Genomic DNA, 22,790 nt, shown 5'->3' on the forward strand with positions numbered 1-22,790 from the left:
GAAACATTTACAATAGGAAGAAAACACCAGTAGTTTCTGAAAATGGACAATTATGGGCACCTAATACTGCTGCTACATGCTATGTTAGAAACAAATGTTGTATAAAAATTGTAACTGCAATTGGAGCAATTGTGCGTGCTTTTATTGCACAAGTTATTTTCCAACACCTTGAAGCACATAAGAGGAGTGAGAATGTGTTTGTAAAACTTAGAACACCGAACACACTTTCTACATGCTACTTTTGATGATTATGTTTATTTATATTTTTTTTTTGATAGAATCATAATTTAGGATGCTTTTAGTGCATTAGATTCTAGCTAATGATTCATTGTGAGACAATAACATTCCATTGATTGCTTAGGCTGAGGCTAAGATATTGAGGGGACCACATGAGGATCTAGAAAGCTATCTGGAGGCAATTGACCAGTTGAGAAGCAACGTCAAGTTTTTCAGCTACAACAAAAGCTTCAAGAGCAGTGATGGAGTGCTGAACCATGCCAATAATTTGCTATCTAAGGCCATCTTGAAGCTGGAGGAGGAATTTAGGCAGCTCCTTACGAACTACAGGTTTATTTACATACACAATTATTCCCTATTCCCTATTTATTTTCATCATATCTACCCCCACCCCCACCCCCACCCCCACCCCCCTTCAAACATGCACACATATATTGTAATGAATATTTCTGGCTGTATAACTATGGCTGCAATATCCCTGAAACTGCCTATATTTTGAATGCATTAGTTGTAGCAGTTTGCAAGTGAGATATGTTAGCTACATTGTAAATTTTCTATTGCAACTTAGATCCAAAATTATTTGAGTACTTGACTGTCATCAGGTCTGATTAGGCACCATTTGTGTAGATCTAGACCTAAATTTTGCTTGGGAATTAGTCTAAGATCTTTACTTGGACCTGCCTCCTGGTCCATAGTAAGCCTGTTCAAACTTGGATGGCCTCTACAACCCGAATTTTGCATAATACTATTAGATGTATTGTATATCTTCTAAATATGAAGTGCACATAGAATGAAGAAGAACATCATCGCATAGATAGAACGGATGACTGATGGTTGCATCTTAATGACATAAAACAATCATCCAGTAGCATGTTCTAGCCATTCCACTATTGCTAGAAATTTTCTTAGTATAATAAGTAATAACAATATCAAAGAAAACAACAGGAAACACCATGATATAATTCCTTAGTTGCCAAGGATAATTTTTAGATACCAGCTTCTCAATACCTTGTTAAGTGGTAAACAACCATAAATTGACATGAAACTTTGTATATGCTAGAAAGGAAACATGAATTAATTTGCTTATTTAAATTGCTTTTGGATCTGTTTTGAGCTCCCATATGGTTATCCTAAAATTTAAAATCTAACTTAGTGAATAAATCTATTGATCAGACCTGTCCTAATATTGATGTCCTGTATTCAAGTCTCTTTTCTTCTTTTTTTTCCCAAAAATTTTCTATAGACAATTTGAAGTGCATGCTTCTAGTCAAGTCAACACTATACCTACTCATGTCATCAACTAACAGTTCATCATGCTTCCTCAACATGGCTAATCTAAGAAGAGTCCTTAGAAGAGTAAACCAAAACCTTAGTAAGAAGATAGTTGAAAAATTCCAATGAGGAAACATATGCGTCGTAATTCCCTCTTGGTCTGAGGTTGAAGTCAGATATATTTAAAATTAGAATTTAAACAATTAAGAGTTAGGCTTCTCATTTATTAAAGTGGGAATATTCAACCGAGCGTGACGCGCCCGGTTAAACATTTTTGGATCGGATTCTCCAATTTTGGCTTGGACCTCCATTAGGCTCGTGCGCGCGTGGGCTACTTACTTTCTTTGCTTCACCAAGTTAAAAGGTTGAATACTACATAAAAACCTTTTGAGTTTTATCTCTTTCCAATGTGGGACTAAAGAAAGTACACTAGACAAAAGACAAAAGATAAAGAAGGGCAAACTTGGAATTTTGAAATATTCCAACAGACCATCCAATATGTTTAAGTACAAAATGGAGCTTTTAGACCATATAGTTTTTAACTGAAAAATGAAGATAGAAAGTCACAACCCTTTTCTGCATATTTGATGTTGATCACCTCAAATTTTTTAATTACAAAATGAATGCATGGATACTTAATTAGAAAAAAAAACTTTACCTTAAATTGGAAGAAGTATCGTCTATATTTCATCAGCAATTAACATCTATAGACCAACTTGCACAAACAAGCAAAACTTATTTCATTCTTTATTTCATGCAATAATTCTGTTGGTCTAAGGCATGAAACCATGTTGGCGGATGTTCTTAAACTAAATAATCAAGTCTGTGACATTATGCATATCAGACATACAGGTCATACTTTGTGCTTTTTTGGGCATAATTCATCTCTGCAGTATTGCAATTGCTGTTCACCACATCATTTGTCTTTTCTCCCCCTGTTTCATTTCAGCAAGCCAATTGAGCCTGACCGCCTATTTGATTGTCTTCCTAACTCTTTACGACCATCATCTGGATCGACTGGAGACCAAGGTGATGGTAGTAAGAACCCATCAACCAGTAATCAAGCAAAAAGCTTGGAGACTGCTGTTTACAAAACACCAACTCTCATTCCTCCAAGGATTGTGCCTCTGCTGCATGACTTAGCTCAACAATTGGTCCAAGCTGGACATGAACAGCAGTGTGCAAAAATTTACAGGTAACATTTTCAGATATCTCTTGCCAGAAATGATCTTAAAGTTATCTTGATTATTTCATTTCTCAGGTTGTTCCTAATTTTGTGGCAGAAAACTAGACTGTTTGTCATCAAATATCATGGCTTCTATGTGGCTTATATGGTCATCCATGATTGAAATTGTCTTTTCTTTTTAACTTGGAGAGGATTGTGGTAATGCCTCCTTTCTCTTTGTTTGTGATGTTTCTGAACCACTGGTCAAATACTTCTCATAGAAGGGAGTGTTCTGAAAGGGGCATCAAGGTCCATCTTTTCTAAGACATGGAATGCCAAGGAAGGATTGATAGTAGCAGCAGGCAATCGATATGACCCTTCATATGTTCATATATTGCACATGATTTTATACATTGTGGCTTGTACATGTAATAACCTGCTGCTCGTTTTAACATACACATGCATAGAAATTGGTCTGTGGATCTGTTTTACACTTTTCCATGGTCTCACACCTTAGCAAAAGTGATTCCCAAATGTGATGATGGCATATAACAGGAGGATGACATATCTGGGCGATAGTGTAGAAGCCTAATTTGGTATTCATACAGAATTTCTATATGCAGGTGTCGGTGAAACTGTCTTATCTTTGCTTTACAGTTTTATTTTTCCCCTTCCAATGAGTTTGTACATGGGTCGTAAGTTAAAGCCTGCACATGGGCTTCATACTTGTACACCTTTTTTGTGGTACCTTACTCAGGGAATCCTTATTACACTTTCATACCTTCAAATTAGAATACATTCACACTTTCTCTTCCTTAAGTTTCGTGATAACAAATTCCAAGTTCTCATCCTAGGGCCATAGAGAAATATAAAGACACACAATATAAAATCTGCTATCTGCTCTAGTTGATTTAACTACCTTAATTCCAGTGCATTCTCATGGATTTAGGACTTGCTGTTAGACCTTAAGCTAAATCCATTTATTGATCATTGGCTTGGTTTTGAGATGGTCGCTGAATTGTATCAAACCATAGTGGTTCAAGTTATTTAGATGTTGGGAATCCATTATTGCTTTTGTGTAAGTTGTCCGAAATCATATTTTTGATACTCTACAACACCTTGGTGTTATTTTTGTTTTTCTTCCTAGAGAGAGTACTTGGTAAGTTCAAAAAGTGGACTCCTGAATCACTTCCTTTTTCTAGAAAGAAAACCTCTGTGGAAAAGATGAGAGAGCAATAAATGGAGTCTTATGCAGGTGATATTTTGAAATTGTGCTTTGGCAGAGGTTCTTTAAACGATGATCCTGCCATAAAAGTTTTCATAAAATATGCCAATATCTGTTGTTGCTATCTAGGTCTCATTTGCTTATATTGTTCATTTTGTTGTAGGTAGTAACACTCTTTGAGAGTTTAGTGAGATATCCTCCAATTGATTGTTAGTAAACAGGGTTATCAGTGTTGCTGATGGTTGATGGCAATACTTTTATCGGTGGTAACTGATCACCAAATATATATGCATACAGATACATATTTAAATGAGCAAACGATGATCATCTTTTTGTATTCATGTCTCAAACTTGTTGTGTGTTTTTTTGCTCCAATTTACTAAAGAGGACTTATATAAAATGTGTGCTGTTACATGCAGGGAAGCTCGTGCTTATGCATTAGAAACGAGCCTTCGGAAACTGGGGGTGGAAAAACTCAGCAAAGATGATGTGCAGAAGATGCAATGGGAAGTCTTAGAGGCCAAAATTGGGAATTGGATTCACTTTATGCGAATAACAGTAAGGATTTCTGAGGAAATCTATAGAGTGCATGCCTTTTGTTTTCCTGTCATTTGACTGTGCTGAAAACAGGTAAAACTGCTGTTTGCTGGAGAAAAAAAAATTTGCGATCAAATCTTTGACGACACCAATTTTCACAAGGATTATTGTTTTGCTGAACTCACAGCAAACAGTGTATTGATGCTTCTAAGTTTTGGGGAGGCAGTTGCTAAAAGCAAAAGGTCTCCAGAAAAATTGTTTGTTCTTCTTGACATGTATGAAATAATGCGTGAACTTCAGCCAGAGGTATGCTGAAACTTTTCAGTTCTATTTATATTTTTACTCGTGATCTTTCCTTAAAAGATGTGGAAATATTTGATTTTAACTCATATATATATATATATATTAAAGTTATTTAGTTGTCCACAATCTTTTATGTGGTGTAGCAAAGTGTCTTTCAGGATATAATATGCACACACATCGTAGATCTATTGTGTTAGCATAGCAAATGCTAAATTGGGCCTGATTGGATGGTGGTGATGGTGGGCCCAACATGGATGATACGAGTCATATGACTTGATCTACTATCTCTAAACTGCTTACTATCAAACAAGGATTGCCGAACCGGTATCGGGTGCTGGACCAATCGGTGACTGGTTGGGCTCGGCACTGGTTCGGTACCGGGCCGTACCGAGAGAAACCAGTTAGAGATGGAGAAGGAGAAGAGAAAGAGAGAGGGAGTGGGGGAGGGAGGGAGAAGGATAGGCTGTGGACTCCTGCGAAGGGCCACGGGGGGCTGGCGGAGGCCACGGGGCCTCGGCCTCCGCCGGAACCTGCGGCCCTCTGCAGGCATCTATGGCCGCTTATTCTCTCCCTCCCTCCTCCGCTCGCTCTCTCTTTCTCTTCGTCTTCTCTGGCTCTAGTAGCAAATCGGTTTTAAAGCCGAAACCATACAGGTAGGCCACCGGTACGGTTTGGAGCAGGCGGAACTGTCCAGTTCGGGATGATTCCGCATTCCTTGCTGTCAAAAAAATAATATGATCTGGAGATCCCTACTCTACGCACCTAATGATCAAAAATATGCGTTGCTTCATGTTATTTAAACTGTTTATTTTTGGCCACTTGATGCATAGGCTAGGAGTATCTAAATCATATAATCTTTTGTATATAAGTCATTTAGAAAAAATAGATCATATCCAATAGCTCGGATTATCAGTGCTAGGCCTCCCATAGTCCGATAAGGATTTTGCTTAAAGTAATTTTGTTGGATCTAGTGTGAACTTTCCAAATAGGCCCTTAAAGTAATTTTGCTTTGATTCCAAGACAAATTCCTTCTCAATGATCAAATGCTTTTGTCACTTTTGTTGGAAGCTTCTTTTCTTTTCTCTTGTGATCGTAGTTAGTTTCCAACAGGTCCGACACTTGTTGTCTTCTAGAACTTCAAAAATCATATAACCTTCTTGCAAGGCTAGGGTTGACCATCTATGCCCATTTAGTTTGTCATACAATACTAAATTAATTTCTCAGCTTTGACTTTTTTGGGATAAAGTTAACTTTAAAGTCATTATTCTTTGTAAAGCAGCAGGTTAAACCAAGTTGTTATCTCTAATTGTCGAGAAATGGGCATTCTCGATTGTAACTGGTTTGCATGGTTACCAATAGACAAATTCATATGGGTTCTGCAAGATTGTGAGAATCAACTGCTCAGGTGTCTCCTAAGGGTGGTTTTTTGTTTGAGAAATGTTTAGTTTCCGTTTCGCTTTTAATCTTCATTGTTTCTGTATATTTTGAGAATGCTAGATGCAGTGCTGTTTGTTTTCCTACACGTGGTGATGTTTTCTACGAATAGTGAAGATTACATTCACATGCATTGCTTAAAACTGTTCATCAGATTGAGACAATTTTTGAAGGCAAAGCTTGCATCGAGATGCGTGATACTACACTAAGTTTAACAAAACGCCTGGCTCAGACAGCCCAAGAAACCTTTGGTGATTTTGAGGAAGCAGTTGAGAAGGATGCTTCAAAAACAACTGTTCTTGATGGAACTGTTCACCCTCTGACTAGCTATGTAATTAATTATGTAAAGTTTCTATTTGAGTAAGTTCTATCCTTAATTCTTCTTTTATTACCAATTCTTCACTATAGCAAAATTGATTGTTTTAGCAGTGATCTGGATAAGTCTATGGTATTTGTGATTGTTTAAAGCAACTTTTTTTTTTAATAGGTCGGATCGATCAAAAAGCACCTTCAAATTGCATATAGTCTACTGTTATTTGAACTGGTTATTCCATTTTTGTTGTTGTTTTTGTGTAGCTCTAGTCCCTTAGCTTGGGTTGTCTATCATCAATATTGTCTTTCTATTTTTTTAGCTTTCTTTCTTATTTAGGTATTACTAAGGTTACAATTGCAAACGTGGTTGAAGTTATTCCTTTTATTGTTGTCCATGTTACCAGAATGCATTGTTCCAAAAGACTGCGGGCAGGAAAAAAAACTAAAAAAGCAATGATAATCCAACAACTGAAACATAAAATATCACACTAAATTTAGCAAGTCAATGGGAAATATCGACTTGCAACATCTGGCGATAATTTATAAATTGATCTCATTCTTTATACTCAAGCATGATGCAACACGTTGAAGCCGGTGCCTTAGTGGGTCTGTATTAGAATTTTTCCAATGTCTGCATGTGACCATTCGGTGTGTGATTACATGAGGAAATATTTATATTTACTCTATGTTAATTGTGCCTATATCTTTTGGTCATTATCAGTTAATATACTTTCTACAAATTAAAGTATTTACTATATGCTATATGTTATGATAATAAGAAAGTCTTCAAATCTTTGTGATATTATCTGATTGCTTGCGTCATTTCCTGGAAATACTGCCCCACAAGGATTCCTTCATTTTACAAGTTTTATTATGTTTATTGTCATAATGTTTCCATTTTTTTGACTTGAAGTGTAAAAACATATCTTTCTATGGAGGAATCTAAAAACATGTCTTCAAAAGGCCTTTTTTTTTCTTTTACAGAGAAGTTTATTTCAGTTCTTAGGTTTTCTCCTTGATTTAGCTCACTCAAAAAAATTTGCAGATTGGAGATGCAATATTTTTAACTGGAAGGCAGGATCTTAAAATTGAACATTAACATAAAAATCCAATCCGATCCTTCTGGACATAAACATAGAAGGTCCGTGCCCTAGTTCTTTCAAACATAAGCTATCCTGCTATCTTTCTATTTTTGAAGTTTACCAGGATATTCAAATCTGCAACTTGACTTCAAATGTTTTTTTAAGGTTTGAAATTCTAATGAAGCTATAAACTGTTAACGCTTTCACTCATTGTTATGTAATAATTTTATGATCTTCTCTCTCTTTTGTTGTTAACATGTAGATAGCAGATCTAACCAGTTTGTGTGTAATACTTATATACAGCTATCAATCAACGCTGAAGCAACTTTTCCAGGAATTTGAAACTGCAAATGAAACTGAATCCCAATTGGCGATTGTAACAATGCGCATTATGCAAGCCCTTCAGAGTAATTTAGATGGGAAATCAAAGCAATACAAGGATCCTGCTCTGACTTATCTTTTTCTCATGAATAACATCCACTATATGGTTAGATCTGTACGCAGGTATTTTGATATAAAATGTAATAGTATGAAGGTCTAGCACATGCTATCAAATAGACACCAGTCAACTTTGTGTTGTTTTCAGGTCGGAAGCAAAGGATTTATTGGGTGATGATTGGGTACAAAGACACCGTAGGATTGTGCAACAAAATGCAAATCAGTATAAGAGAGTTGCTTGGACAAAGGTTTGTTTGATAAATCAATCGGTCGTGATATTTCATTCAGATATTTGATTGATTTTGATGTTATACATTCTTCTTAGATTGATGCTTTGTTGTTGAATTTAATATCATGCTAGGTGACTGCATATATTGACAAGAACATGTAGAATATTATGATAATCTTCCATTTTGATTGTATATCATCTTTTCCCTGACCCTTGGATTGTACTTAAGTTAGCTCCAAAAGTGTAATATTTTTTTTATGATGATTTAGTTTGAAATCTCTAGAGTTTATGGATGTTGATGATACCTTCCTCACATGATGTATAGATATCTAGAGCTTTGTGACATCTATACTGGCTTAAGAACTGATTATAGTTCCAAGGGGAGAGCCCTACACAGCATGCTGATATCAATGTTAGACTAGAAATTGGCATGTTGATGCATATGATAAATTCTAAGAAGAAGTTTGTTTAATGGATGGCTTTAATCTTTGATACTATCTTTTGAAAAGCTGAATCCAGAGCATGAACAATCTCTCTCTAATTTAACAGATGGAGAGAGGCATGAAGACGATAAAATTAAAAAAACTCCTAGAACCCATGGCGATCAAAGAGGGAACTGGGATTGCTTATGGCTTCTTTATGATCTCAATCTTAGTGCCATTATGTTAGGTGGCTTTGACAGCCTTCCTTTTTAGTGACAATGGTTGGAGCTTTCTAGCAAATCACAAAGGCCTCCAATCTTGTTGTGATTGGACCATCATCTGTCAATCCATATTAAGATCTGCTCTTTTGGGTTGATGGCTCATCCCTAGGGTCTAGAGAGAGGTTTTGTGGGCTGCAATGATCATGATAGGGAGAAAATGCAAATAGAGGAGGAAGCACATGGACATGGAGATTTGGAGCCAAATGAATGAAGAGGCATGCTAGAATAGGTGTGTTAGAAGTTTGAGTTCATAGACCTAATGACAACCAAAATTCTTTGTTTTGTCTTGTGAGTTTACCTTATTCTTTGGGCATGCAAGTAATGTTTTAAGTCCTAGCGAGATGGGGGCATCTTGCCATCTTATCCAGTTCCTATGAGCAAATAGGACTATGATGGGCGCCTGAAACTCATCCATGCGTGGAAATAAGAAGAAAGAGGAAATGAAAAAAGGAATAAAAGAAGAATAAAAGGGAAAAAAAGGAAGGAAAGAAAGGAAGTAGAGGAGAAGAAAAAGAAAGGAAAGAAGAATAAGTAAAGAAAGGAAGGAAGGGAGAAGAAAACAAAAAAAAGGAAGGAAAGAAAGAAGAAGGGAAAGAAAGGAAGGAAGGGAGAAGAAAACAAAAAAAGGAAGGAAAGGAGGAGGAAGGGAAAGAAAGAAAAAGAAAAGGAAAGAAAGGAAGGAAGGAAGAAGAAAAAGAAAGAAAGGAAAGAAGGAAGAAGAAAAAGAAAGAAAGCAAGGATAGAAAGAAGGAATAAGGGAAAGAAGAAAAAAAAAACAAACAAAAAAGGAAGAAATAAAGAAAGGAGGGAGAGAGACAGGGTACCAACTGAGATACTTAACTAGGAAAGCTCTAGGGATGGGGCATGGCAATGGGGCGTCTAGGATGCCCCCATCCTACAGGATTTAAAACCTTGCATGCAGGTATGCATGCATGCATACATACGTAACACACACACACACGTGTGTGTGTGTTGCCATCTATTGAATTATTATTTTGTCTGGATATAGCCTTTACAGTAAATGATTACAATTTTAGTCTATCTTTACTTTGGTAAACTATATCCCTAAGTGGATGATGAAATGAGCCATTTAATTGATAAAGTATTAAGTTTCATTTGGACTTCTATGTCCAGCTTGTGTATTGGTACCAATAAATGAGAATGTTAGCAGAACTCTAGATGTCACCAGTTAACAATTAGAGGTCATGATCATGGTTGATTAGGAGACTGGCGGTCAATCCCTTCATGGGTTCTTTTCCACACCTAAATTAAGAGGAGTTAACCTTCTTATAGTGTGCAATGGTTGACATAAATCATCAATGGCATCCAAAGTTGCATCAGTGGTGAGTTAAATTGCCTTCAATTGCCTCTCATAATCTTGGTGATGATTGCATGCATAAAGGGGATGGAATATATAAAAGGATTCATCCATTGAACAAGAACAGAAGCAACCAACTTTTATATAAAGACAGGGGAGGCAGAAGAATTAGCTTTCTCTATTGATATTAATTTTGCCACACAATTATAATTTTGAACTCAACCTCATTAGGAGAGGAAAAAGTTGGGTATCCACTATTTTGATAATGATGAAGTTGTTACTCACACCCGCTGCACGAGCAAGCTGGGCATCCTCTCTGTTTGACAAGATATAAGTCACTCTCTAGAAGGCAGGATGGACATCCACTATTGAAGAAGAATTAGTCACTTGAACCTCATACATGAGTAGGCTGGGTATCCACTTTATCAGTAGGACTCTAGCCACACCATTGATGGTAGGAAAAATGTAAAATCAGGAATGACTTAGACCTAATGGGAAGCACAAAAGAAGCCTTCTTCATTCTCTTGTAGTGGAAGGAGAAAGCTGACATCTACAGAGAATAACTTCCTGTTGGTGTTTTTTCCCCCATTAGTCACTCTTCTTGGTGGACTTTACTTGTTGCCCCATGAACAGCTCCCTTTTGGTAGTTAATTCCATCAAAATCTACCCAAACATGGCATCTTGTATCAGTGATGTGGCTAAACATACCGACACACGGTCTCTTGTATCAGTGCCAATCATGTTTTCTCCATGAGTCATGATTCATTAAATCTTGGTTGATACATCATCAATAATTTATTATGGCTGGTTGATATGTTTTTAATTTCAGTCTAAACAAACATATAATGCATTCTTGATAATTTGACAATATAGCAAAAATGTGCCTAGTTTACTTAAATAAATTATCCGCATTTATGTTTTCATCCTGAAAAATTTGATCCAACGGGAGAACAAACAAAAAAAGGATAGTTATATAGTCCATGTTTTTTAGCAACAGTTGCATAATATGTTATAATCAACTTATACAAAATTGATGAAGTTATAGATATTTTATGCACAACGGCGAGTTTGTGAGTTTGCTTTTTTTTTTTTTTAAAAAAAAAGAAAGAAAATGCTATAGTTTTGACATACTTATAGGTCAGATGTGCATCTTGGTCTCCATGTTCAAAATAAAATTGTTAATTGCTAGAATAGGTTTTTCCAAGGGTTTATTGATTTGTGTTGCATCTTCTCCAGATTCTGCAGACCCTTACGGTTCAAGGTGGTTCATCAGGTAGCAGTTCTGCCTTGGGAGGTGATGGAGGAAACAGCAGTGGCATCTCAAGAGCAAACATAAAAGAGAGGTCAGGACCCTGCATCGGGCTTTCTTATCATATTCTTTTTATGATTAAATATCAAATCTAAATCATATTAATTTTTGTTAGGTTCAAGTCTTTCAACATGCAGTTTGAGGAACTTCATCAAAGACAGTCTCAGTGGACTGTACCTGATCCAGAGCTGCGTGAGTCTCTCAGACTTGCAGTTGCTGAAGTTTTATTACCAGCATACAGATCTTTCATAAAACGTTTCGCGTATGTTTCCTTTGACCCATAACCTTCCATTCTTAAAACCTCAGCTAGTTGCTGTAGGTAGATTTTATGGAACTTCAGCATTCCTGTTCTACATTTTACTGTAGTTCATAAAGTGGCATTTTATTTTTGGCCAGACCACTAATTGAGAGTGGGAAGAACCCTCAGAAATATATCAGATACACCCCGGAAGATCTCGATAGAATGCTGGGTGAGTTTTTTGAAGGAAAGACCTGGGGTGAACCAAAGCGTTGAGAGCTGATACAAGCTGAAAGAGTTGCTTTGTAAGTGAAAATAGTTCGTTTGATTTAGTTCCGTAATTCCACCAGCTGATCTGGCTAATCTCTTTTTACAGCATTTGCCAAATAAATTTGTAATGTGGATTTATCTGCACAATGTTCGTATCAATTATCCTGTATTCTTTCATCCATTCTAGACCTGACAACATTCTAGCAAAGAAGGTTGACAGGTATGGAGGCTTGGATCCGCATGACACAGTATTGCTAATTCGTTCATTAGATTTCTGTGCATGTTTTTTTTCTTTCTGTAGCATAGACTTCTGATTTGATTTGAGCCCATCTTATTAGCTATCTGCATCCTTGAAGGAGCCAGACCTTTTCCCGCATTATTAAAATCCTAAGGTGCGTTTTAATAAGAGCGGGGTTGGCTATTTGGCGTGAAAGACTATCGCGGCCTTTCGCTTGCTCTCTGACTTTCAGTCGTCCATAAAACTTGGACTTCCCCACAGAGAGTGAATGAATACTCCGGGTAAATAAATGGCTAACGAGCAGAGCAATGATGGTTAAAGTTAGTGACCGGGAAAAAAGTTTCACTATTGGAAGATTAAGACTCTAGCGAGGTCTGAAAGAATTGGAATATCTTGTTTTCAAATATTGGTGAACCCTGGCATGAGCCATTACGGGTCATGTCTTGAATGCTAAACAGAGATTTTGACGGACCAGTCTTAAAATCCAAATGAACATCTGAATCCTATCCCCAACATGAACGTCCCAAGCACTAATTAATTATTTAACATATGCATCCATTAGTGGAAAGAAAGAGTAAAATTCTCAAGAGAGAGAGAGGGGACTGGAAACTTTTTAAGTCAGTATATTTTGTTTCTTTTTACATAGTTATTTTTAGTTTATTATGAGATAAGCTTGCTTCCTCTTATGAGCCTTGACCTTAATTGTTTCATTGTTATTCATGGCTTTGGTATCAACAGTGGGTGAAATATATTAGTAGATAATCTATGGTGGTCTGGTAGATTTTCTTGCTTCACTAAGGCTATTTTTTTTCATTTTTTTTTTTAACCAAAACGTTGGGGTTAAGGACCCATCTAATATTTCATTGAGCAATGAATGAGAGAGTAAAGAGCCTGGATGATCCTAGAATCAAACAGCCATTAAGAAGAATGTAGGGAGAGGATTACATTTGAAGCAAATTGGGCCGGTACCCAAACATCAAACACGAGCAAGGTACGTATCAATCTCAACCCGTGTATCGACCTTTGCTCTCAACTCTCCGCTCAGACTCGCTTGTGCTCTTGCTTTGGGCTAGTGGCTATTGGCAGGAGTCCAATCTTCGCTATCTCAGTTCCTGAAACTGAAGGTGGACGGGCATGCATTACCTATGTGGCTAGGTTTTGAGGGCTGACTTTATAGCCATCAAGAGTGATTTAGCAACTGTAATTGGGTGGATTTAGAGTTAGGCGGAGGCGGCTGATGCACACTAACTTCTCCACTATATTCTGAGGATTTTGAGGGAATATCTATTCCTGGATGCTAGGCATGTTTATCGGGATACGAATAGGGTAGTAGATTAGGTTACCTCTTATATGATGGAATATTGTATACAAGTACTGTGGACTGAATTGTCAGTTGTCCACGACATTTTATTTTTTGATTTTGTTCGACGTATTCGTACTATGTATGACCCATTCATCTTATCAAAAAAAAAAAAAGCACCAATGATGGCCAGCACGCTGTGATTGTCTATCTTTGCCTTCTTCCGAAGACTTGAATCTTATCTTTACTCGACAGGGTGGAAGATCGCCGTTGTAGAAGTCACCATAAGTTGAAGATGGCTGAATTTGTTCGCAAGCAAGGACAAACGCAAGTTTCTTTCTCAACATGAAAGAAAGGGGGAAAAGGGTAAGATTTTGTTGCCGTTGCTCGGAACGAAGGCTACATGGGTGATCCCATAAGGCCATAATCTATTTGAAGTAGGTGCTGCGTTCAAATCTCGTTAGTTATCGAGGTGCTTAAGGACCTCATTTTGGGAAGAAAGGACACTGATGCATTTAGAACTTCGATAAAAAAAATGACATGGACTGTGGGGACCTCTGCCATACCATAGCTCTTCAAAACTGCTCTCGTCCATCCTCGGAGAAAATAGAAATAAAGCAGCTCGCTTGCTTTCATACGGCAATAATAGAAGTTTTCTAATTGAAATTTTGCTTAGAGTGCTCCCTTTTTCCAAATCCGGTTAGACTCTTCCTTTCTTAAAAAATCCCTTCATTTTTCTTACCCTTTTCCATAATTTATCAAACAATCAAACATGCCTTTAGGATTCTGTTTTCTATGGATGATCTTTATATTCTTTTTTTTTTTAAGAATAAATCAAAATTCAAAACAAAGATCACTCTGAATTCCTCTATTCAATTATATTTATATTGACAAATATGAATTAATAATTTATGTTAACAAGCAGAATACCTAAAATAACTAGTTATCTATTACCTTTTTAACTAATAATATTAATTATATAATATTTTTAAAGATATAATATATCTAAATTTTGGACCGAGCTCTTCTAATACCCATCATCACCGCTTTCTTTTTGGGTGGAAGCTTTGCAGGATCAACTCTCCAGCTATCCTGTTCTCTCGAGGATCAGCCATCAAGTTTAATTTCCACCATATGGTAATCCTTTTCCTTGACGTGGGCTACTGACCGGCTTCATTCTATTTTTCTGTCTTATATGTCTAAAACACATGATCCGCAGATTGTTTGGAGGATGGTTTTTTTTCAGACAGTACATATATATTGAAAGACAAATAGAACTGCAGATTGGGTTGTCTCCTATATTATTTAGAGTGTTTATTTAGGCCATTGGGATTTCTTCTCCTTTATATCATTTTATTTTTTTATTAAATTGTACCATATATGTACTATATGGAATGTCGTTAAAATAAATAAATAATTAAATAATTAACGTCTGAAAACCCACGACGAACGCTGCCCTCCCTCTCTCGCCCTCCCTTCCTCAAGGAAGGAAGCAAGAGAGAGACCATTCGCGCGCTTTCCCACCGCCATACGCGATTCTCTCTCTTTCTTTCTAAACCTATCTCTCCACTATAAAAGCGGTGCTCCACTTTGCCCACTTCAATTCCTCTTTATTCTCCGCGTCTCTCACGCGATCCGATCCCCTTCTCTTTCTCTCTCTCTCTCTCTCTCTCTCTAGAGCGAGCTATGAGTTCGGCGAGCAATCCCAAACCGGTGGTCACCGGCTACCCGGCCGCTGCCGCCCCGTCCCCCGCCGGCGGAGCCGCCTACCCCTATCCCGCTCCGCCGCCTCACGCCGCCCCCTACTATCCCGCCCCCTACCCCAACGGGGCCGCGCCGCCCCCGGCTTCCTACGGCGCCCCCTTCCGCCCCAACACCCTCTTCCTCCGCCGCCTCCTCGCCGTCGCCATCGCCTTCTTCCTCCTCATCGGGCTCGTCATCCTCATCCTGTGGCTCGTCCTCCGCCCCCGCCTCCCCGTCTTCGCCGTCTCCTCCGCCTCCGTCTCCGCCTTCAACCTCTCCGCCCCCCAGCAGCTCCTTTCCTCCGACTTCGACCTCGCCCTCTCCGTCAGCAACCCTAACCACAAGATGGGCATCTACTACGACCGTCTCGTCGCCGCTGTCCTGTACGGATCCGACACCATCGCCGAGACCAACCTTCCGCCCTTCTACCAGGGCAAGGGGAACGCCACCACCATCCGGGCGCGCCTGGTGGCGGCGGCGGAGTACGTCGATGCCGACGTCGCCAAGGGGATCACCGCCGATCGCGGCCGTGGCGACGGCACCGTCAACTTCTACGTCAGGGTTTTGGCCTTGGTTAGGTTCAGGGCCAGGGCGTGGAGGACGAGGTGGCACGTCATGAGAGTCTACTGCGATCACGTCCCCGTCGGGTTCAAGAACGGGACGGCTACTGTCGGATCATTGGTGGCCCCACCGAAGCAGTGCCAGGTTAATCTCTGAGTACGTATATCGATATATTCGTCTTCTTTTCCTCGCATTACCGCCTGGTGGTGATACAGTGAAGGGAAGTAAGCTTGTAATTAGATGTGGTCTGGATGCTAACCGATATTTCAACATATGGTACTCTTAAAACTATATTTTGACATTGATAATGCTCGGGTAAAGATAGATTTTAATATGGTTATTGGTTAGAGCTACAGGACTTTCTTTCTTTATTTTTCCTACACCCTTTTTTTTCTGTTTAACATTTTTCACTGGACATGTTTTCTATCTGTGAAATACTTTGTCCAGTGTGAGTGAGATTTTCTCCTAGCATGTCCTTGAGTCCTACTCTTGGATCTAGTTAATGTTGGTCTTTATTGTGTGTTTATAATCTAAAATAGGTTGTTATGTTGGCTGTTAATGGAAAGTTTTACCACTTTTTAGACATTGAGGAACGAGGGATTATGGCAACTCAAATTTGTAAGCCTTTTGATTCTAGGCTTGGTATACATTATATATTGTGAGAAAATGGGCCCTGGTATAATGGTAAGGTTTCTCCAGGGTTTTGGTATAACGGTAAAGTTGCTCCATTGTAACTATGAGTATCACAGATTTAAAACATGAAAACATTCTCTTCGTATGTGAGGATAAGGTTGGCTATATCTAGCCCTTCTCAGACCCTTCAATGGCAGGAGTCTTGTGCATTAGAATGTCATTTTATATACTATATATTGTGGCATCAAGCAGGATGAAAATGTCAGTTTTGCTTATGATATTCAGTGTGCTGGAGTGGCCATATTTGCCAATAAAACTTTCTAAGACATTGAGCAGTGCTTGATGGAAACTTATCATCCACATTCTTAATTTAAAGGAGGTACCTAGCCATGCTTAGGATGTTAGAACCGAAGTAGTTCAATTTCCTAGGAATTCCAATAGCTTTCTTCATTGAGAAACTGTCCAGTGCTACATAGAGGAATTACATTATTGATATCGAATTCTATATTTTTGTGCAAATTCTCAAGCAGTAGGGCCATGTCTGATCTGTCAAAAGCTCATGGTCTTCTCCAATTGTAAAGCCTTGAGCTATTTCAACTAATAAATGAATTTAAATTTGATTTTTGCATGTTACCGCATCATTCAGAAAGCCAAAGATAGAGAATAAGGTTACCATGCTGCCTTAGAGGTTGGGGAATCTTTCCTTAGGGAGGTGGCTTCCATATATGGGTTGCCAAAAACACTCATTCCAACCATTATTTGAAGGTTGTGAGCATCTTTTAGAAAACTGTTAGGACGATGATGGGTATGAAGCTCATGTTTCTTAGACCCTTTTATCGTCAAACTGACAGCTAATCAGAGGTGGTTAACCAAAGTCTCATGTGTCTTTTATGATGCTTGGTTGGAGACAGCGCATAAGTGGAATAGCTTAATTAATAGTATTATTAAGATATCTGCATTCTAGTGGCAAGGCCATAGCCAAGGAGTGTGTGGGGTCTTGGCCCCTTTTTTGCTCAAAAATCACACACAGCCCTCTTAGAAATATGGTGTCCAACCCCTATCAATTCTATATAAACATTCGCTCCCTTAGTCTCTGATATATCCTGAATTTTAGGCAGTATTTAATTCGTTAAATCTCTCTGCATCTGAATACTTGATTCCTATCGTTACTCCATTTTTTCCAAAATTGCTCCTTTTATAACTAATCTTTTGTCTCCTTACCATTCCTATCCAAATGGAAATATTCAAACCCGTCAATCCCACTACCATCTAAAGAGAGAAAGTTGAGGTAGAATACAGCCATCATATATCAAAGATGTCAATATGGTTTATAAGGCTGAAATTACAATTTTATTCATTTTAATTTTTCAGCAAAAAACTCCATTAATGTTCATTGATAATTGAAACATTAGTGCCAATGAGTGTGAATGGCCAAAAAGAAAACTAAAAGCGCACACACAGAGAGAGAGAGAGAGAGATCATGGTATCTCTTCTTCAATTTGCCTTTTCTACAAAGCAATATCAACATCGTATGCCTTTTGTGTTTCTTTTTTATTGCCCTATTTTGGTGTTTGGCATGACTTTTTGGACCAGGAAGTTGTGTAGTACAATTCTATTTCATACCATTGTTGCTCTTACCTAGTTAATTGGGGAGATTGTTTTTTTGGACTGCTAAATGACTTGTGAGCCTTGATTTTTGAACATTGTTTAGAGGAGGTAGGCACAATTGTCATCAATTTCAAGGGTAAAGGGTTTCAAATTTCATTTGCTGAGGTAAAACAGTCATCACCGAAATTTAGTTTAGGTAGAAATCAGGAAGGTCATGGTTGGATTTTTGGGGACCTTCAACATGTGCTGAAAGAAGGCGTCATTATGGATAATACACTCCTCAAGTCGTAATAGTTGGCTTTCAAGAGGTATTGCCACATGATGCAAGAATAACGCAGATCTTAGAAAACATCAAGAAAAAGGTGGACAACTGGACAAGTACTTATATGCAATATCACTTGGCTTAAGCAATTTACTAAGATTAGGGTAATTCATTCATTTTGTTTCATATGACTATTCTCTTGGTTGCGAAGGAACCCAGAAGTGCATCCTTCTTTCTGTGCTAGAGCAATCATTACCTCTGACCTTCAAGAAGTAGTCAGCAACACTAAGAGCTGGTGGCTGATAAGAGATGATTATTTTGCATTCTTAGAGAGATGATTTTGAATAGCACTTCTTGGAACATATCTTGAGTAAAAAAGATACCGCGACTTCGGTCTTTTTCAATAAAATCTTCTTGTGGGAGTTTACCATTGCATCTTTCAGAACTATGAACAGCATAATCTAATTAAGTTAAAGAAAATTGGCAGATCATTGATAACAGATTGACATGAAGCTTTTAAGTGTACTTACGTGCACCTGTGGTGTGACAAAGCTTTCAAAAGACAACAGCTCAAATGCTCAAGCAAGGTTATTGCTTATAAAATATGTTCTCATTGGTGAAGTTGATTGGTTATGAATCCCTTGATTTCAATTAAAACAGGATCAAAGTAAAAGGTATTTATGACCTTAATGGAGCCAAATGCCATTATGAACAAAATATTAAGGTCATTTCCTACCTAATTTTACATAAGGGTCACTTATTGCTAGCATGTTATGGATATAGATTTTCATTTAAGCTCATAGAGATTTTAGGATGGCGTGATATTGCCAAACATGATTTGATTGATAACTCTGTGAAGACCAGTATGGTTATTGCCAAGGTGATTATCTAGTTGGCTTTTGAATAATGTTTTCTCCAAATTTTGTGGACCTCTTCGGTATTGGCTGAGGAGGACCACCTTTCATTTAGGTACAGCATTAGGGGGTTCATTATAGGATATTTGTAGCATTCATTTTATTTTCATCAGCTCCATAAGTTGTTGCTTATGTGGTTATCCTTAAATAAATGTATGGGAACTTTTCAAGTGAATGTCTAATCTAACAATACTTCTCCCATATTGTATTGGAGGAACCTAAATGAAGAGGCTATTTTTTCATTGGAGAAATTTCATCATGTTTACCATTTGTGGACAAAATGGGCGACCTATTATGCTTGGACGAGTTTGCTAATGTAAGGGGGCTCTTCAGGATAGGAATGCTTGGGAAGATATATTTCTGAAACATCTTTTCAAATGTGGAGAATGCCGGAAGATAACCTAGAAGATTGTCTATAGAAGATTGGCTTGAAGCTTCTATCAGGCTGTTAGATACAGTTATGGGTATCCTGATGTGATGTGGCACCGAGAACTTGGTTGCAGTGGCTTTGGGAGGTGTTTAAAAGTTGGCGTTTGTCCATTTATGCATATGAGACAGAACATGTTGAAAGTGTTATGATGATATCATAAATCTTTCTTTACCGGAGCTATATAATTTTCAGCTGTTGCTGCATTTATTCTATCCCTTAATCATACTTCTAAAGGAAGATAACGTTTGACTTGACTCGACTAACGAAGAACTTGGACGTGGCTATTGTTTCTTAGCCTTGAAGAACTTATTTCTCTAGGCTCAATTATTAAAGACAGCAGGACTCCGATAATATAGTGGTTGATCTGTTAATACTTCCTCAACAATATAGTGGGTTCTTACAGGATTCTAAACTAAACAGACATGTGAAGAGGTGCTGGAGAATAGCTTAATGGATTTTACCTGATGCAGTGCAAGTTCTGAATGGCTGGTTAGAACTTTACATGGGTTTTTAAATCTTAGATGCATTCTGGATATGCTATTTGTTGGCTCTGAAGGGCCCTTTCCACTAAATGCATATGGTGGACAATGATAGCAATTTGTCAAGGTTGCACAAATGGTTATAATGGACTTTCCAGCAAGGTGTGGAGAGGTTCCTCCAGTTTCTTTGATGAGATGAAATGAAATTGTTTAATGTTATCATCTAAGATCAGCTTCTATTGGTGAGGACAGGAGTTGGGTTTTTTTGGATGATAACACCGAAGAACCTTTATTCACCTGTTTCATGATAGCAGTATAACACCAACGAATATATATTTGCCGATTTCACTAAAACACCCTTCTAAAGCCTGCTTGGGGCAAGATTGCTTCTGTAACGGTTGGACGATAGTCAAAAGTCATAGCAAAACCTGTAGCTACTTGTACTAAAAAACATAACCTTGGCTTAGGTAGATTCCGAGTCTCTGAAAGACAAAATTGGTAGGTGTTGGGTTTCCACATTTTAGATTACGTAGCTTTGTACAACAAAATGTTACATGGCCTCCTAGATCCAATATATATTAGAAATGGTAGTTGTCGGCTTTAGAGGATTCACTTCTGTTAACTGCGCACATAGTGAATTATGGTTTAAATTTGTGGTACAACCTATAATCGACTACTACAGGTGTAGACTAATTTCATAATAGTCAATTATGGTGTGATTGATTAGACACTTCAGTAAATGCTCATCATCCCAAAAGATCATCATAAATGTATGTGAACACAAAATAGAACAAGATACACATCTTATTAATGAAGCCTAATCAATGAAATATTACTAGTGCAGCAAACTGAAAATACAACAGAACAATAAAAAAATTACTGCTAGTAAACTCAGATTCCAAGGATGTGATAGATAGCAACAATGGTAATGATGATCGGTAGAGATAATGATTGATGGGTGAAGTAATGAAGGCTGGGTAAAAGATGGTGATAGAACTAGTCGGATAATTGTCTCTGCGAGTTTGATCCCTCCAATCCAATAAGAATCTTCAGGACGCGCTCCACCAAGGCATCGAGACGAAGGATGACGGGGTCGAGAAGGTAGCTTCAAGAAGAAATAGGTCAAGAAGCATGATGAAAGTGAAAGAAAAAGAATTTTTCAGGGCTTCGCCCACGGTGGCACTCACCTTTCTAGATTTTTTTTTTTTTTTAATCAATGGTTGATGTCCTTTCTTTTTATAGGCCCAAAAACAGTAGTAACAATCTTTCTAAAAATCATCCAAATGGTTCTTATAACTTCTCTACTAATCCTTATCCAACAACTTCCCCAATAGCCCTTATCTTTCCCCCACTCGTCCTTATCTTCCGTCCAACCGTCCATTACTGTTTCATGAATAGTAACTTGGGTCGGGTTACTGTTCACATGAACAATATTTTTTTTCTTTTCTAACTTCCTTCCCTCCTTCTTCCATACATTCAACATGCACAATTCTATCTCCAAGACTATCATCCATGCTCCTCCGTTCCTAGAGATGAGTGATGGCCGTGAGCATTGAAGAAAGGCCAAGGCTCAAGCACTTAAGTGTGCTGGTTTGGAGTTGGGTTAGGCTTCCTATCATACCTAGGTGGACCTTTTTTGCTGGGCAGTCCTAGTACATGAATCGACTGAAAATCCAAGCCTAAACATGGCTTTAGATAGAAAATATAGAAACAACAAAAAACATAAACTATGTACAAGATAGAGCTCCGAGACTACATCAATTTGGAAGGTTAGACTTGTGGCTGTGGGATAAAAAATAGGGGAGGATGGATGTCAAGTTATATTATTGAGGTGAAGTTTTTGTATATGTACTTGAAAAGCAGATCTTGATTAATATTGTTGTTGGAGGCATGCATTAGTAAATGTGTTTTCAGCTAGTTAACTATAATAAGTGCTAGGATTTCAGAGGGACAATTGTTTGATGTCATCTCAGTGGTTCCCTACATCATGTTGCTGCAATAACATACTTGGTTGTGTTAAGATATGCTAATCTTGTTTGTATGCTTCAATAAATAAGAGGAATGGAGAAAGAATGGGCTTTTGGGGCAAGGACTAAGGTGCTTCCTAGATGATTTTTGATGTGAGAGGTAAGGAACTTCCTAGATGGTTTGAGTTGTGGAGTAATGTTTGAGCGTTTGTTTAAAAGACTCATCTTAATATTCATTTTCAGATGTTACTTAGGGGGTCGAAACTATTAAACGATACTGATGAATGCTGATTGTTTGGTGAACAATGTTTCTTTTGCTGCAATACTAATCCGGCAGTGGTAAAGATTGTGCCTTTCCAAAATTGGTTGTCCTAACAAAGTTCTCAAGTCTATGGGTGTCTTCCTTCTTCCTAAATCATATTGTTGGGCTTCTTGTTTGTATTGAAGGAATGCAAGAAAAGGAGCTCTAGCTGTTATTTATTAGGTGCAACTTTTGATTATATGCTCAGGCACCAGATCTTATCTATTATGAGGTATGGTAGCTGGGAAGTTTGGACATCTGGAAGCACTGCAAACTGTCTGG

General features: G+C 37.9%; 2 protein-coding genes across 10 annotated transcripts in view; both read left to right on the forward strand.

Annotated features, from left to right (window-relative positions):
- The window catches only part of LOC103714281 (exocyst complex component EXO70A1-like), a 30,895-nt gene that overhangs the window by 2,677 nt on the left and 5,428 nt on the right, over nt 1-22,790 (forward strand). The window contains exons 3-14 of one of the 9 annotated variants that reach the window (XR_003387018.2): nt 362-567; nt 2,459-2,704; nt 4,319-4,457; nt 4,530-4,742; nt 6,328-6,533; nt 7,871-8,071; nt 8,154-8,253; nt 11,492-11,598; nt 11,680-11,826; nt 11,961-12,107; nt 13,866-13,976; nt 14,684-14,909. Coding sequence is in view for 7 of the 9 variants with exons in the window: in XM_026807349.2 (XP_026663150.2) it covers nt 362-567; nt 2,459-2,704; nt 4,319-4,457; nt 4,530-4,742; nt 6,328-6,533; nt 7,871-8,071; nt 8,154-8,253; nt 11,492-11,598; nt 11,680-11,826; nt 11,961-12,078 (1,683 nt within the window). In the remaining 2 variants the exon portion in view is untranslated. Of the gene's footprint in view, nt 1-361; nt 568-2,458; nt 2,705-4,318; nt 4,458-4,529; nt 4,743-6,327; nt 6,534-7,870; nt 8,072-8,153; nt 8,254-11,491; nt 11,599-11,679; nt 11,827-11,960; nt 13,787-13,865; nt 14,251-14,675; nt 14,910-22,790 lie in introns of those variants that run through there. The other 8 variants (XR_003387017.2, XM_026807349.2, XM_026807348.2 and 5 more) reach the window with 8 other exon arrangements.
- On the forward strand, nt 15,040-16,269 carry LOC103714283 (NDR1/HIN1-like protein 10). Its single transcript, XM_008801476.4, has one exon. The coding sequence runs from the start codon at nt 15,297-15,299 to the stop codon at nt 16,068-16,070; it is 774 nt and encodes a 257-aa protein (XP_008799698.2). The 5' UTR covers nt 15,040-15,296; the 3' UTR covers nt 16,071-16,269.

This window comes from Phoenix dactylifera, chromosome 14 (assembly GCF_009389715.1).
Source record: "Phoenix dactylifera cultivar Barhee BC4 chromosome 14, palm_55x_up_171113_PBpolish2nd_filt_p, whole genome shotgun sequence".
NCBI classification, from domain to species: domain Eukaryota; kingdom Viridiplantae; phylum Streptophyta; class Magnoliopsida; order Arecales; family Arecaceae; genus Phoenix; species Phoenix dactylifera.